The sequence below is a fragment of the Crocodylus siamensis genome, chromosome 1 (genome assembly GCF_052110815.1).
Source record: "Crocodylus siamensis isolate JL-2025a chromosome 1, ASM5211081v1, whole genome shotgun sequence".
NCBI lineage: Eukaryota > Metazoa > Chordata > Crocodylia > Crocodylidae > Crocodylus > Crocodylus siamensis.
Window position 1 is genome coordinate 96,137,583 of NC_143395.1, and position 14,283 is coordinate 96,151,865.

The 14,283-nt window shown below is 45.2% G+C and overlaps 1 protein-coding gene across 1 annotated transcript in view; it reads right to left on the reverse strand.

Annotated features, from left to right (window-relative positions):
• Positions 1 to 14,283, reverse strand: part of ROS1 (ROS proto-oncogene 1, receptor tyrosine kinase) — a 139,838-nt gene that overhangs the window by 63,509 nt on the left and 62,046 nt on the right. Inside the window, exons 27-30 of the mRNA XM_090032152.1 lie at positions 12,944 to 13,230; positions 10,080 to 10,256; positions 2,879 to 3,084; positions 1,169 to 1,313 (exon numbers count right to left, since the gene is read on the reverse strand). Of these exons, the coding sequence (XP_089888278.1) occupies positions 1,169 to 1,313; positions 2,879 to 3,084; positions 10,080 to 10,256; positions 12,944 to 13,230 (815 nt within the window). The remainder of the gene's footprint in view (positions 1 to 1,168; positions 1,314 to 2,878; positions 3,085 to 10,079; positions 10,257 to 12,943; positions 13,231 to 14,283) is intronic.

A 14,283-nucleotide genomic window follows, 5' to 3' on the forward strand; every position in this document is an offset into this window, starting at 1 on the left:
CCATTTCATTTTAACTTGATGCTGTAAAATTCCATTTTTCACTTTTGTGCCTCATTCTCTCTTTTTCCACATTTGTTCACTGGCTATCTGCATCTTGCTTCAGTTTGGTTCAGCTGACTCACATGAAGTTACAGGAAGACCTGCTGCAGCCTCTCCAGCAGGGTTTGTCAGGGCACAAACCCTGCTAATTAAACCTCTACTTGTATATTTGTGCTGGTGCCACTGCCACTCCCGGAGATCCAATCGGAGACATCCATCAATGGAGCTAGCAGACAATAAGAGTGCAATAAGAGAGACCTCCACTTCCATTGTTGTGTGCTCTGGTTTCAGTGGACAAGTCTAAGTGTAGGCAGTTACAGTATATGTATAGGGTGTTTGGGTGGATCCCAAGATGGGGTCTGAGGAGATTTGATATCACCTGTACTGTAACATGGCCCACAAATCAACAGCAAAGGTTAGGAATAACATTTCCTATTTGTTGTTTTCAAAAACAGTTTCCTAAGTCAAGGAAGCTCACTTAGATGGCCTTCAGTAGCACAACAAAGGAAAGAATGCTAGAAATGATGAGGAATAGTTCATTTTCTTCCTGATTTAAGATGACTGAAAATTTTAAATTATCACATTTTTAGGATAAAAGGGACAATTCTTTTTCCAGATAGTGCTAATGCTCTCTCTTTTATATGGTGTCAGATATCAACTTCAAAATCTATGAGCTACTGTCTGGTATTGTCACTCGATGTGCAGATTCTATCTAGCCCATCTGGGCATTTCTAAAGAAGTGCTAATGCTGAGAGCAGTATACAAGCTAGACATTCACACTCACATTAAATTTAAGACAATGCCAGAGTCAAAAGCAGTCACTGCCTAGCCATTACCTTGCCCTTGCTCTATGGCTTCTCAGGGAACCAGCAAACAAGAGCATTGGACAGTGTGTACATTTGCTCAGACATTAAAATCTCACAGACATATATTTTGACCTTCAGGATCTTGTAAAGTATCAATAGATTACATTTTGTTAGGAAGTTTCCTATTTCTCCCACTCCTCATCATTACTAAAAATGAAGAGGGCCTTATTCACACAGGCATAACCCTAAATAATGTCAACACAGTACATTAATATAACCAAGAACAAAATTAGGCCCCCAAACAGAAGAAATCTAAAACTAACCTCCACAGAAAGTTGTCCCAATGGTTTCTTTCCCCAAGGATGGCTGTTTAGAAGTTTCTGAATAATAGTTTTTCACTGCCACTTGTATCACGTAACTTGAAAATGGCTGTAGGTCTTTAATAACAGCTATATTTTTTTGACTTTCCTGTAACAAAGAGGCAGAATCTCAGACAGTAAGTATGTTTTGGTAAACAAAGAACTATAAGTTCAGACAATCATCTAGCAATGAAAAAAGTTTATAGATTTATAAAATAATCAGGGAAGATGCCAATATGACAGTTTGGGAAATCTCTATCAGCTGAAAAATTTGTTCAGTGAATATTTTAAATACATAACATTTCAACCTCCATTTTGAATGTAGCATTTAGTGTGGCTTTGGATATATGTTTTGTCACAGGAACTTGGCACCTAATGAAAAAATTATGACTGAGAAGCTGTAGTGAGTTATTAGCACCGGACGGATCTACCCTAGGGAAACAAAGGAGTATGCTAGAAGAAGAGCATAAACAACCTTCTGCTTGGAAACCAACCTGGGAAGATCAGAGCCTGGAAATTCTGCAGTGAAAGCACATGGGCATGACAGGTGGCAGATCCTGCTTTATAAGAAAGCTATTTTTCTAAATAGGCAGCCCATTCAGCTGCCAAAAGCAAAATGGCCAGACCAAGACGGCCAGAAGGTTTACCCGACCTGAAGACTTAGACCAAATCAGGGCTCACAAGGGTGGTGAGGACATGACAGAAAAGTATTCAGGAATTTCCTTCTTTTCATAGATACAAGAATCTTGTGTGTGTTTTAAAAAGTAAGCTACATGTATGTGTAAAATGTCCTTTCCTAAGCTTGCATCCCTTGCTTTACTGCCATATTGTCACTGAAAGCTGTAAAGCAGAAACCAGGGCTCCTACAGCCAGGTGAACTCTTTAAAAATATATAAAGTAACCAAAAGCGTAGTAGGACTAGGGTCTGATTCTGGGGTCCTCTGACCAAGAAAGGTGTCAAATATAAGTGTATGCATCTGCAAAGCCACTAGGGAGACTAAACAGCTCTGCTTAGTCACTATCCAAACCCAGAAGATTAGTAACGTGCTATCTAGCTCTCGGCTCCCATTACAACAGAATGGTGCCTGCCTAGGAAACAAAATTCAGTTAGGCTTCATCAGCAAGACTGAAATATTAGAAAATTAAGGACCTGTTTATCCACAGATCAGACACAACACAGCCCATGATATTGCACTCTACCAATATACTTAAACTTGGACACTGGTGAATTACACCCAGGGATGAAATGGGTTCTTTACATTTCTGTGCCTCCGTAATCCATGGCTGCCAACAAGGATGTCTATTAGAGCTATGTGCAATGGTGCTTTTTGCCACACAGACAAGTGTCCTTGAGGAAATGGTCTGAGATCAATGAGCCATTTCACATCAGGTTCCAAAGAACCATCAAACTATATCATTTTTTGATATTGAACTTTGGGAACAAATGAGCTGCTCCTATCAAAGAATCAAGACACCGCTAAGAAGCAGAACTGGAGATCATCACCAGGACATGTTTTTAATTGAGTGGGAAGTTAATATGTGATAGTGTTTGCTTGTAGAAAATTTGCTTTTACAAGGTTTCATAACAGAATATTAAATGCCTAGACGTGACCTGGAGTCACCTGCTCATAAATGATGTCAGGCAACTATTTACTCAAAAGTAATCAGTCTTACCATTATTCTACAGCGTAGTCCGGATGAACAACTCATAACCCTGCCGGCAACTTTTCCATAGTACACAAGATATGTTGGAGTAGGGAGAGTTATGCCTGGGCAGAAAATCTGTGTTTTGACAGGTGGCAACCTCACTGTAATACTGGTATTTGAAGTAGAAACTATAGGTTTCTCAGCATTGGAGGTAAGAATCAAGCATTCTTTATCTAAAAGGGAGGCAAAAAACATTTGAAAGTGTAACTGCAGCAAGGGCATTCATGTCTGGGTGTGCTCCTACTACCATTTGTCTCAGAAAGAGTAACCAAATTACTGGTTTCACAATAGCTAAGGAAAAAATCTACATGTAACACATTATTTTTGCAGCCAACAAAAGCAACATTTCTCAAAGTGTGGATTTTACTTATTTTCATTAAAGGAATCCAACCCAGATTTTGCATGGGGTTTAGGTGCATTCTAAGGCATTTAAATATCTGAGAAATCTGGTCTCTCTCTCCTCCCCCACCACAGACTTGGTGGGACAAGTGGGGTCTATGGGGGGGATCAGGAGGGCAAGTGGGGTCCACAACTGGAATGGGGAACAACTGGGATCTTCAGGGAGGTGAGGGGGATCAGTGGGGCTAATGCAGTTCATTGGGGAGCTTGGGAGGATTGGTAGGCTAGCAGGGTCCACAGGGACCTTGGGGGGTTAGGGGGTTCCCCCCCAGAACCAGGGGCTATTTTTAGCCCCCTAACTCACCCCCAAACTAACAACCCCCCAGCAAATGCTGGTCAAACTGGCACTGGGAGTGGCTTGCAGGATGGGATGTTTGGCAGGTCCAGGGAGGCTGGCTGGTCTGCGGGGGGGGGGGGGGCGGTTGTCTGCCTAGGTGCTGGGCAAAGGGCTGGGGGGCTAAAAATAGCCCAGTCCTGGGGATTGGGTAGGAAAAGAACAGCCCCAGGACTGGGGCCAGAAGCTGGGCTTTCCCAGCCCTTGGGCTATGCTGGAAAATGTATAGAAGTTCACTTAGATCCCTCTTGCCAGATCCAATCTAAGTTAGACTCTCTCAGAGGTACAATTAACTTAGATCATGTTGGCCATTTTTAGACCAATCTAAACTTCCTGAACTTTGCACTTAAATAAACTTACCTAAGGATCTAAGTGTAATGTCTGCACTTGAGCAAACTAAGTTAGATTGGCTGGCCATTTTTAATATGATGTCACCTTCCCCTAATGTCCCCAAATGTATGTATGTACTCTAGGTTTTGTGATCATCTTTGTATTAGCAGCATTTATATCATTGGGAATGCGTAGGGGGTGCATGCAGGTGCACATGCACCCCCTAAGATTGGCCGTGCACCGCCTGGAAGCACCAGCCATGAAACCAGAAATGCCGGTGGAAGTACACGTCTGGTTTCACTGGTTTCGCTGTTGGTGGTTCTGGGGTTGCTGGTTCGGCTACTGTGGGACACCCACCACCACCACCATTGGTGATTGGCTGTTAAGTGACCCCCACTCCCTGTCGGGAATCTGGTTCCCCCCCAGACTTGGGACGCACCAGTCATCCATGAGTCTCAGTCACAACAGAGAATGGAAAAAATATATATGGAGATGGGAGGGGGTGGTACTATGTAGATCTTTAATTTCCCTACTGAGAGATTTGCGCATGTAGGGATCTCACTTTGGCAGCTCTCAGTTTGGCAGAATTAAGTGAAGGATTCTGCCCTGTATTTTTATCTCTTTTTAGAGAAGGAAAAACCGGGTTGTTGATGGTACCAATCTAGTTCTACAGTTATAATAAAAACATGTTTAACCTGAGAACTCCAACTACCTTCAGGCATCAAGGACAACAAAAAGTCCTTTTTCAGATATGTGGGGAGCCGGAGGAAAAGCAAGGGCAATGTTGGACCCCTGCTAAACCAGATGGGGCAACTGACAACTGACGCCCAGGAAAAAGCCAACCTATTAAATAGGTACTTTGCATCAGTCTTTCATCAGTCACACGGGATGCCCATGCCTGCTATGGGACAGGGAGATCCGGGTGAGGGGGATCCCCTACCCTCCATAAATGCTGACCTTGTGAAGGAACACCTTGAGAAGCTGGATACCTTCAAGTCAGCCGGCCCTGACAATCTGCACCCCAGGGTACTCAAGGAGCTGGCGAGCGTCATAGCCCAGCCCCTGGCACGGATCTTTGAAAACTCCTGGTGCTCTGGTGTAGTGCCCGATGACTGGAAGAAGGCCAATGTGGTGCCGATCTTCAAAAAAGGGAGGAGAGTGGATCCGGCTAACTACAGGCCCATTAGCCTGACTTCTATCCTGGGGAAGATCTTAGAAAAGTTTATTAAGGAGGCCATCCTTGAGGGACTGGCCCAGGCTAACATTCTAAGGGACAGCCAGCATGGGTTTGTTGCGGGTAGGTCTTGTTTGACCAATCTCATTTCCTTCTATGACCAGGTGACCTATCACCTGGACAAGGGAGAAGAGATTGATGTCATATATCTTGACTTCAAAAAAGCTTTTGATCTGGTATCCCATGATCACCTCTTGGCCAAACTGCCCAGTTGTGGCTTTGGCTACACCACGATCCGCTGGCTGGGAAATTGGCTTCGTGGTCGGACCCAGAGGGTTGTGATCGATGGCAGTCACTCGTCGTGGTGCCCTGTGACCAGTGGGGTCCCTCAAGGCTCTGTCCTTGGACCCATACTGTTCAACATCTTCATTAATGATGTGGACATTGGAGTCAGGAGTGGACTGGCCAAGTTTGCCGATGACACCAAACTTTGGGGCAAAGCATCCACGCCGGAAGATAGGCGGGTGATCCAGGCTGACCTGGACAAGCTCAGCAAATGGGCAGACGTGAACCTGATGGTGTTTAACACTGAAAAATGCAAGGTTCTCCACCTTGGGAGGAAAAACCTGCAGCATCCTTATAGGCTCGGCAGTGCTACGTTGGTTAGCACTACAGAAGAAAAAGACTTGGGGGTCATCATTGACCACAAGATGAACATGAGCCTCCAATGCGATGCTGTGGCTAGTAAAGCGACCAAAATGCTGGCGTGCATCCATAGATGCTTCTCGAGCAAATCCCGGGACGTCATTCTCCCCTTGTACTCGGCCTTAGTGAGGCCGCAGCTGGAGTACTGCGTCCAGTTTTGGGCTCCACAATTCAAAAAGGATGTGGAGAAGCTTGAGAGAGTCCAGAGGAGAGCCACGCGCATGATCAGAGGTCAGGAAAACAGATCTTACGATGACAGGCTGAGAGCCATGGGACTCTTTAGCCTGGAAAAGCGCAGGCTCAGGGGTGATCTGATGGCCACCTATAAGTTTATCAGGGGTGACCACCAGGATCTGGGGGAACGTCTGTTCACCAGAGCGCCCCAAGGGATGACGAGGTCGAACGGTCACAAACTCCTGCAAGACCATTTCAGGCTGGACATAGGGAAGAATTTCTTTACTGTCTGAGCCCCCAAGGTCTGGAACAGTCTGCCATCGGAGGTGGTTCAAGCACCTACATTGAACACCTTCAAGAGTAAATTGGATGCTTATCTTGCTGGGATCCTATGACCCCAGCTGACTTCCTGCCCTTTGGGCAGGGGGCTGGACTCGATGATCTCCCGAGGTCCCTTCCAGCCCTAATGTCTATGAAATCTATGAAATCTATAAAAATCTATGAATCTATGAAAAATCTCCGACCACAGTGATTGGTAGAATTTCTGACATGTTAACCACTTCCAGGGAAAGCTATTCATTACTATTGCCTCAGTGTATGGCAATAAAATGGGTTAGAATGGAGAAAAGCTACAACAAAATATATGCACATATGGCTAATGAAGTAAATAAATGTATCAGTCACAAAAACTATTCTTTACAAATATCAGACTTTAATATACTACATTTGCCTTCACTAAGAAGACAATGAAGATAACAGGGTTTTTCTTATTAACTGTCTAAAACTCACAGAATTTTGTGTATCCTTCTAGAGAGCTACAGTTCTATCCCTTCTTTGCAAACCCATTAAAATATATCAAGGGATATCTTCAGGAAGCAAAATGCCCTGTTGGACCTGGTCCTGGCCACAGGTGATGACCTGGTAAGGGGCCTCCAGGTCCTTAACCACCTGGGCGACAGCGATCATCGCTTGCTGGAATTCACTGTCCAGTGCAGGGTGTCAAGGGCCTGCAGCAAGACGGTAGCCCTAGACTTTAGGACAGCCAACTTCAACAAGTTGAGGAGACTAGTGGGAGAGGCGCTAGGGTCCTTGAGGGCAGGGGAACTCAGTGTCCAGGACGAGTGGCCGTTCCTTAAGGAAACGATACTCTAGGCCCAAGGGGGCCAACAAGAAGCAAGGGGGGCAAAAGTGCCCGAAAGCCCCCCCTGGCTCACCAAGGATGTCCGGGAATGCCTGCTTGCCAAAGAGGCAGCATACACCCAGTAGAAGGGAGGTGCTATCTCCAAAGAGGAGTATACCTCTTCTGCTCGTGCCTGTAGGAGGGCTGTCAGGAAAGCTAAGGCAGACAGAGCTAGGACTAGCGTCCAAGATCAAGGATAATAAAAGTCCTTTTTCAAATATATAGGAAGGATGAAGGCGGCACCGGGTCATGTGGGGCCCCTGCAAAATACGCTGGGCAATCTGGTGGTTGCACCAGAGGAGAAAGCGGACCTCTTTAACCAATTCTTCACCTCCATTGTCTTGTGCAAGGACTGGGACTGGCCTGCTGTGATGCAAGATGGACTCGAGGGGAACACCTCCAGACCTCAGGTTGGGGAGGACCGGGTTAGAGAGCTTGTGGAGGGGCTGGACGTGCAAGTCAGTGGGTCCAGATGCTCTCCACCCCAGGGTGTTGAGGGAGATAGCTGGGGTTATTGCAGGGCCCTTGGCATGGCTTTACGAGTGCTCATGGTGCTCGGGCCAGGGGCCAGATGATTGGAAGATAGCTAACGTCTCCATCTTCAAAAAAAGGGAAGAGAGAGGACCCAGGCAACTATAGGTCCGCCAGTCTTACCTCAATCCTAGGGAAACTCTTTGAGAAGATCCTCATGGAGCACATTTATGATGGGCCAGCTTCAGGGATGATGCTCAAGGGCAACCAGCACGGTTTCGTTAGGGGCAGGTCATGTCAGACAAACCTGATTGCCTTTTATGATCAGGTCACAAAGGCAATGGATGCAAGTGTCGCCATGGACGTAGTCTTTCTAGACTTCAGCAAGGCCTTTGACACTGTCTCCCACCCCATCCTCATTAAAAAACTAGGCAACTGTGGCACTGATGCCTGCACAGTCAGATGGATTGCAGATTGGCTGAAGGGTCATACTCAGAGGATGGTGGACAGGTCATATTCAACCTGGGGAGAAGTGGGCAGCAGAGTCCCCCAGGGCTCAGTCCTTGGGCCCGCGCTGTTCAATTTCTTTATCAGCGATTTGGACAATGGGGTTAAAAGCACCCTATGTAAATTCGCTGATGATACCAAAATTTGGGGTGAGGTGAGCACGCTAGTAGGGAGGGAAAGATTGCAGCAAAATCTGGATAGGTTAAAGGAGTGGGCTAACATAAACAGGATGCGTTTCAATACTGACAAGTGCAGGGTGCTGCACTTAGGCAGTAGAAACCAGCAGCACACTTATAGAATGGGAAACTCCCTTCTTGAGAGCACAGAGACAGAAAGGGATCTTGGAGTCATTGTTGACTCCGAGATGAACGTGGGCCAACAATGTGAGGTCATGGTTGGCAGGGCTAACCGGACTTTGTCATGAAGCCACAGGTGCATCTCAAGTAGAGCCAAGGAGGTGATCCTCCCCCTCTATTCGACGCTGGTCAGGCCACAGCTGGAGTACTGCATCCAGTTCTGTGTGCCCTACTTCAGGAGGGATGTGGACAACATTGAAAGGGTCCAGAGGAGGGCCACCCGCATGATCCGGGGACAACAGGGCAGACCCTACAATGAAAGACTGCGGGACCTAAACCTGTTTAGCCTGCACAAGAGAAGACTGAGGGGGGACCTGGTGACTGTCTATAAACTCACCTGGGGGGGACCAGAAGGGTTTGGGGGAGACATTGTTTCCCCTAGCGCCCCCTGGCATAACAAGGAATAATGGACACAAATTATTGGAGAGTAGGTTTAGATTAGACATCTGCAAGAACTGCTTCACAGTTAGGGCAGCTAGGAGCTGGAACCAGCTTCCAACGGAAGTGGAGCTGGCTCCTACCCTGGGAATCTTTAAGAAGAGGCTTGATGCCTACCTGGCTGGACTCTTGAGTCCAGTTTTTCTCCCACCCAGGCAGGGGGTCGGACTTGAAGATCTACAAGGTCCCTTCCAACCCTACTTCTAGGATTCTATAATTCTAAGATCCCTACTTAGAAATGTGTACACCCTGTACCAGTGCCAGATCACCAAGCTTTCTCTGTACACAGATTTTAATGGAATAAACTGAGCCAAAGTATCTGTATGGAGGAAAACAAGGCTGATTCAGAGCTGCTGTGAGCAAGTGAAGATGTGTCAGCTGTTCCAAAAAGAAAGAAAGTAGAGCCAGCAGCTTATTGTTAGGCCTTAACTGTGAATGGGGTTGTTCTATTAAAATAGGAACTTTTTAGTCTATTAGTTCAGGGGTTCTCAAACTGTGGGCCATGACCTCCTGGGGGGGCCATGAGCAACTTAAAGGGGGCACAAACTTCCCAGAGGGTACACGCAACAATGCGGGGCAGTGGCACATGGCGGCAGTGCGGAGTGGTGGATGGCAGACGGGAGTTCCCCATCCCCTGTCATCTCCATCCAGCACTTGAGGTCATGGTATCATGAAGTTTGAGAACTCGTGTATTAGTTTAACTGATTATTTATAATATAGTAAATGTCCCAGCGGCCTTTCTGATTTTCTGCCATTAGAAATATAATCCCTATAGATCACCAGGAAGTCTAAACCTTTACAGATCTACTCATTCTTTTCTTACTTACTGTCTAGCAACTTACATGCCATGCTCATGGTGTACATTTAGCCTCCACTGTCATTATGATCTTATTATGATGTAAGCCTCCACTGTCATTATGATCTTATATATGATATACATGTAACCAGCTTTCATTCTTCCTCCCAAAATGTGCATCTTATTATACATTTTCTTCTGAAATGTATTTGCAATCAGCTGGTAAAATTTAAATATACACAAATAGGCTAATTTACAATCCAAGGTTAAAAAAGGCGTGTTTATATTTCTAGAAACCTGTTACCTGGATAGGGTTGCATGACTAAACTGTAGGCTAAGATTTGCAACTTTCCATATGCTCTTTCCTGGATGAAGAGTGCTTTGCTTTCTTTATTTGCTTGATAAATTATTGTATAGTCCTTTGTTACGATACTCCAGTATATAAACTGTCTGTCAACCGTCAAACTGCCAAAAGTCATATCTGCAAAAAAACATTTAAGTTTTGGGATAAAAATTAAGGAGGACATTTTCAGAAGAATAGGTGGATAGTTGTTCAATAGCTATGAAAGCAAGCCAGACACCTAACTCTCACCTATGCCTCTGGTGGCAAAGCGCCACCACAGACTTCCGAAGGGGAGAGGGTAATCCCCACAGGCCCCAAACTCCGGAAATAGACCCCCGGCTGGGGTGACTTACCCCCTGCCAGGCAGCCAGAGCAGAAGCTGGGACCACAGCCACAGCTGCGCGAGCCAGCATTACGCAATTGACCAATCACAGTGGCCATACCAGCTGCTGCGGGAAAGTTGAAAAGGCCCACCAGAACCAGGGTGGGAAATGAGCCGGGGAGAGAGCACTGGTGGGCAGCATCCTAGACGTGCTGAGGCTCCAGCGTAGAAGAGGAGCGGCACAGCCTGCGTGGCTCCCACAGGCCACTCAGGGGAAACTTCTGAGCCCCCTGCAGAAGGCAGAGCAGGGGAAGCCCTCCAGCTCCCCGCTGAAGGCAAGCTAAAGGAACCATTTAAGATCCCTGTAGGGAGCAGGGCAGAGGAGGCATTTGAGCCCCCTGGAGGAGGCTTGGGTCAAGGAGGCAGGTCCACAGCCCTCTCCTCCTCAGGGGAGTATTTCTTCTAAGAAAAAAAAAAACCAAAAAAAGGAAGGGGAAATCAAAGAGCCTAGAGAAGGCGGGCTGTGCTTCAAGGCCAGAAGGAGGATAGCCATCTGCGTCCACACCGATATGGGATCCCACCCGAAGGAAGCTGTGGGCAACTCCGAAGGGCCGAAATCCCAATTCTACAAACACCCATCTGGTTGGCAAGCAGACGGGGTGTAGGGGAGGAGCTCTGTGGAACATCTCACCAAACAATCGTGAGTACTGCCGTTTGTTGAGAGGCCCTCCCAGGAAGATCTCCACTGAACCCTCTCTCTTGATAGTTTAACATCAAAGTCATGGCAGGTGACAGGCCATGCAACACATAAGGCCCCAGAAATCACAATGCCCTTTAAAATCTCTCCTTGAAACACTTCCAACATTTTCCTACTCTTACATAAATTTTGTTATAAGTTCTGTTGGAGTTCAATTACCAAAACCTTTAATCCTATAAGATAAAATGTGGATAATTCTTTATCATTACTGAAATCCTTTAGTCTCTTTCCATGGGTACAGATCCATGAGCTACTTACTATACAGTAGACAAATGATGCTCAGCTCTTCTGTATAGTGAATCACTGAAATTTGGAGTTAGGTTACTCTTTGAAAAATGTGTAGTAACTTTACTATATTCTGTGTCCATTCCTGCAGCCATTTTCCTCCTGGAGTTATCATTTGCTCAGTGCAAACTGGCTCTCCCAACACCTCAGGGACAAGTGCCGTAATAGTGCCTAATGCCTACAACTAGCTCAGGAGAGCTGGCCCTTACTACAGAGTAAATTCAGGGGCAAATTATTCCATAGTAATTGCAGCAGGTGTTCAAATCCTAAGATGAGATCTTAAAAGCAATGTCCTTCCTGCTGTGCAGGAACACTGAAGAATATTTGTAAAAATACAAATTTACTCATGTCTCTGAATAAGGTTTCCAAGGCTAGGCTAAAATGAAGCAACTAAGATCCTGTTTTAGCATTATAAAGTAGTCAGCAAAGTAAAGCCATTTTATATATAAAAAAACCTTCACATCTTCAGAACATCTTCCTAATACTAACCTTTCTATTTCTATGGTAATAAAATAATATACTGCCATCCATTGGCAACAGCTTTGATGCAGTCATACATGTCTATATGACTGATGACTTAATGGGCAACATGTGTGTTAGGGTGACTATATTTGGATCTTAGGGAGCATTGGATTTGCAGCTGAATACAAGGTTATTACCTGTGGTCCAACAAAGCTGCTAACCACAAGGCAGAATGATGTATTAAAAGAAACATTGCAAGATCCCTAGGCAAGTATTTTTCTAACACTGTAGCAGTGTCATAAGATATATAGCTCATTGTATAAGAACAGGATGCAGCCACCAGCCGTTGTTAGGAGATAAGCAGAAGCAAGACCTTGGAGACGGTGAAGAAATTAGCAAGAACTCTCAAGTGACTGAGAGAAGCTGGGGTCACAATTTTAGTCGTGCTCATAGCAAAAAGACATGCAAATAAGTAAAAGGCATAAGCATTTCCATGTTAATGAAGTAAACAGTAAACTGAGGTGGAGCTTGAGATAGGAGGGAATATGGGTGGAACAAAGGAGAGACAAAGGTGGAGTAAACGTTAATGAGCATGAACCAAGGTGTATAAATGTGGAAAGAACTAATGTTCACTGCAGCTCCCCAGTTTGCTGGAGCTGGCCCAAAGCTGTCTCCATTTTGAATAAAGCTGTTGATGAGCAATGTGTGCAGGTGATGCATGATGGTATTATTTGTTGTCTCCCTAATCATTGGGTGTTGCATGAAGTCGGGGTCTAACAATATGTTTCAAATACTTTCATACTATTCTTTCCTGTGCTCTTCAATGAGAGTGATATCGAATATTCAGATGCAAATATATCTTTTCCTTGTCCTTAAAGTAGTTCATTTTCTACGCACTGCATTGTTTTTGCAGAAGAGTAAATCCTCCAACTGAACAGTGTTGAAAACAACTATTAAATGAGAATTCAAAACATCTATGAATATATATGAGCAACTCACCTTGATGACTAGGAACATGGATAACTCTCCAGCAGTAGCATCCATCCATATCTGAGGCCCATATTTCATCCCTTCCTTTGACAAAGAGTATATGTGGTTTCTCTGAGTCAGTCATGTCTATAGTCATTGCTCTACCTAAGTCCATTTCAGTCAGGTTGCAACTGCAGTTATTTCTTGTCTGATGTTTTAAAGATGTGTCCCCCAAAACATGGTGTGCAGTGTTATTCAAAGTATCATAATAAAAGATCCAAGCACCATAATCAAGGGTTTCCATCCAGTACAGACGACTGTTAAACAAAGTGGACAATTTACAATAAAAAAACCTTGTTAAGAATATAAGAATTGCCATTTACTGGGTCAGACTATAGGTATATCTTGTTGCCCTTCTCTTTATCATTAACCATCCTTGTTGCCCTTCTCTTCTACGATTCTATGATACAGAAAACCTAGAAAAGGTGAAGTAGGGTTGGAAGGGACCTTGTAGATCTTCAAGTCCGACCCCCTGCCTGGGCAGGAGAAAAACTGGACTCAAATGAGTCCAGCCAGGTAGGCATCAAGCTTCTTCTTAAAGACCCCCAGGGTAGAAGCCAGCACCACTTCCCTTGGAAGTTGGTTCCAGCTCCTAGCCGCCCTAACTGTGAAGTAGTTCTTGCAGATGTCTAATCTAAACCTACTCTCCAATAACTTGTGTCCATTTTTCCTTGTTATGCCAGGGGGCGCTAGGGGAAACAGTGTCTCTCCCAAACCCTTCTGGTCCCCCCAGTATGTTTATAGACAGTCACCAGGTCCCCCCTCAGTCTTCTCTTGTGAAGGCTGAACAGGTTTAGGTCCCGCAGTCTTTCATTGTAGGGTCTGCCCATTGTATCCTTTTGAGGTGTGGGGAACAGAACCGGGCACAATATTCACGATGTGGATGCAACGTAGATTTATAAAGGAACATAATGATACTTTCTGTCTGTGCATCTGCATGTGCACTTTACTACAATTGACTAATTATCTCAACAGTAAGGCATCATTGTCTACACATGTGCCTCTAATAGGCTCAGTAAATTAATTAACTCCGCTGTAGAATAGTACTGTCCAGCAGCACCATTCTTAGACTCGTTGTGGCCCTGGGCAAACTTTTAGTATCGTACCCCCCTTCACCAGAGATAATGACAATAATAAAATCAACAAATTTCCATTCTGGGGCCCCCTTTCTGTCCAGGCACTGGGCAGCCACCCAGTTCACCCATGCCTGTGTGCAGCCCTGCTGTTCAGAAAAAGTACTATCCTATGGCAGAGTTTAGTGCACCAAAACACATGAGTAAATGGTGATGTGGCTGGCTGCTCCATTTCAG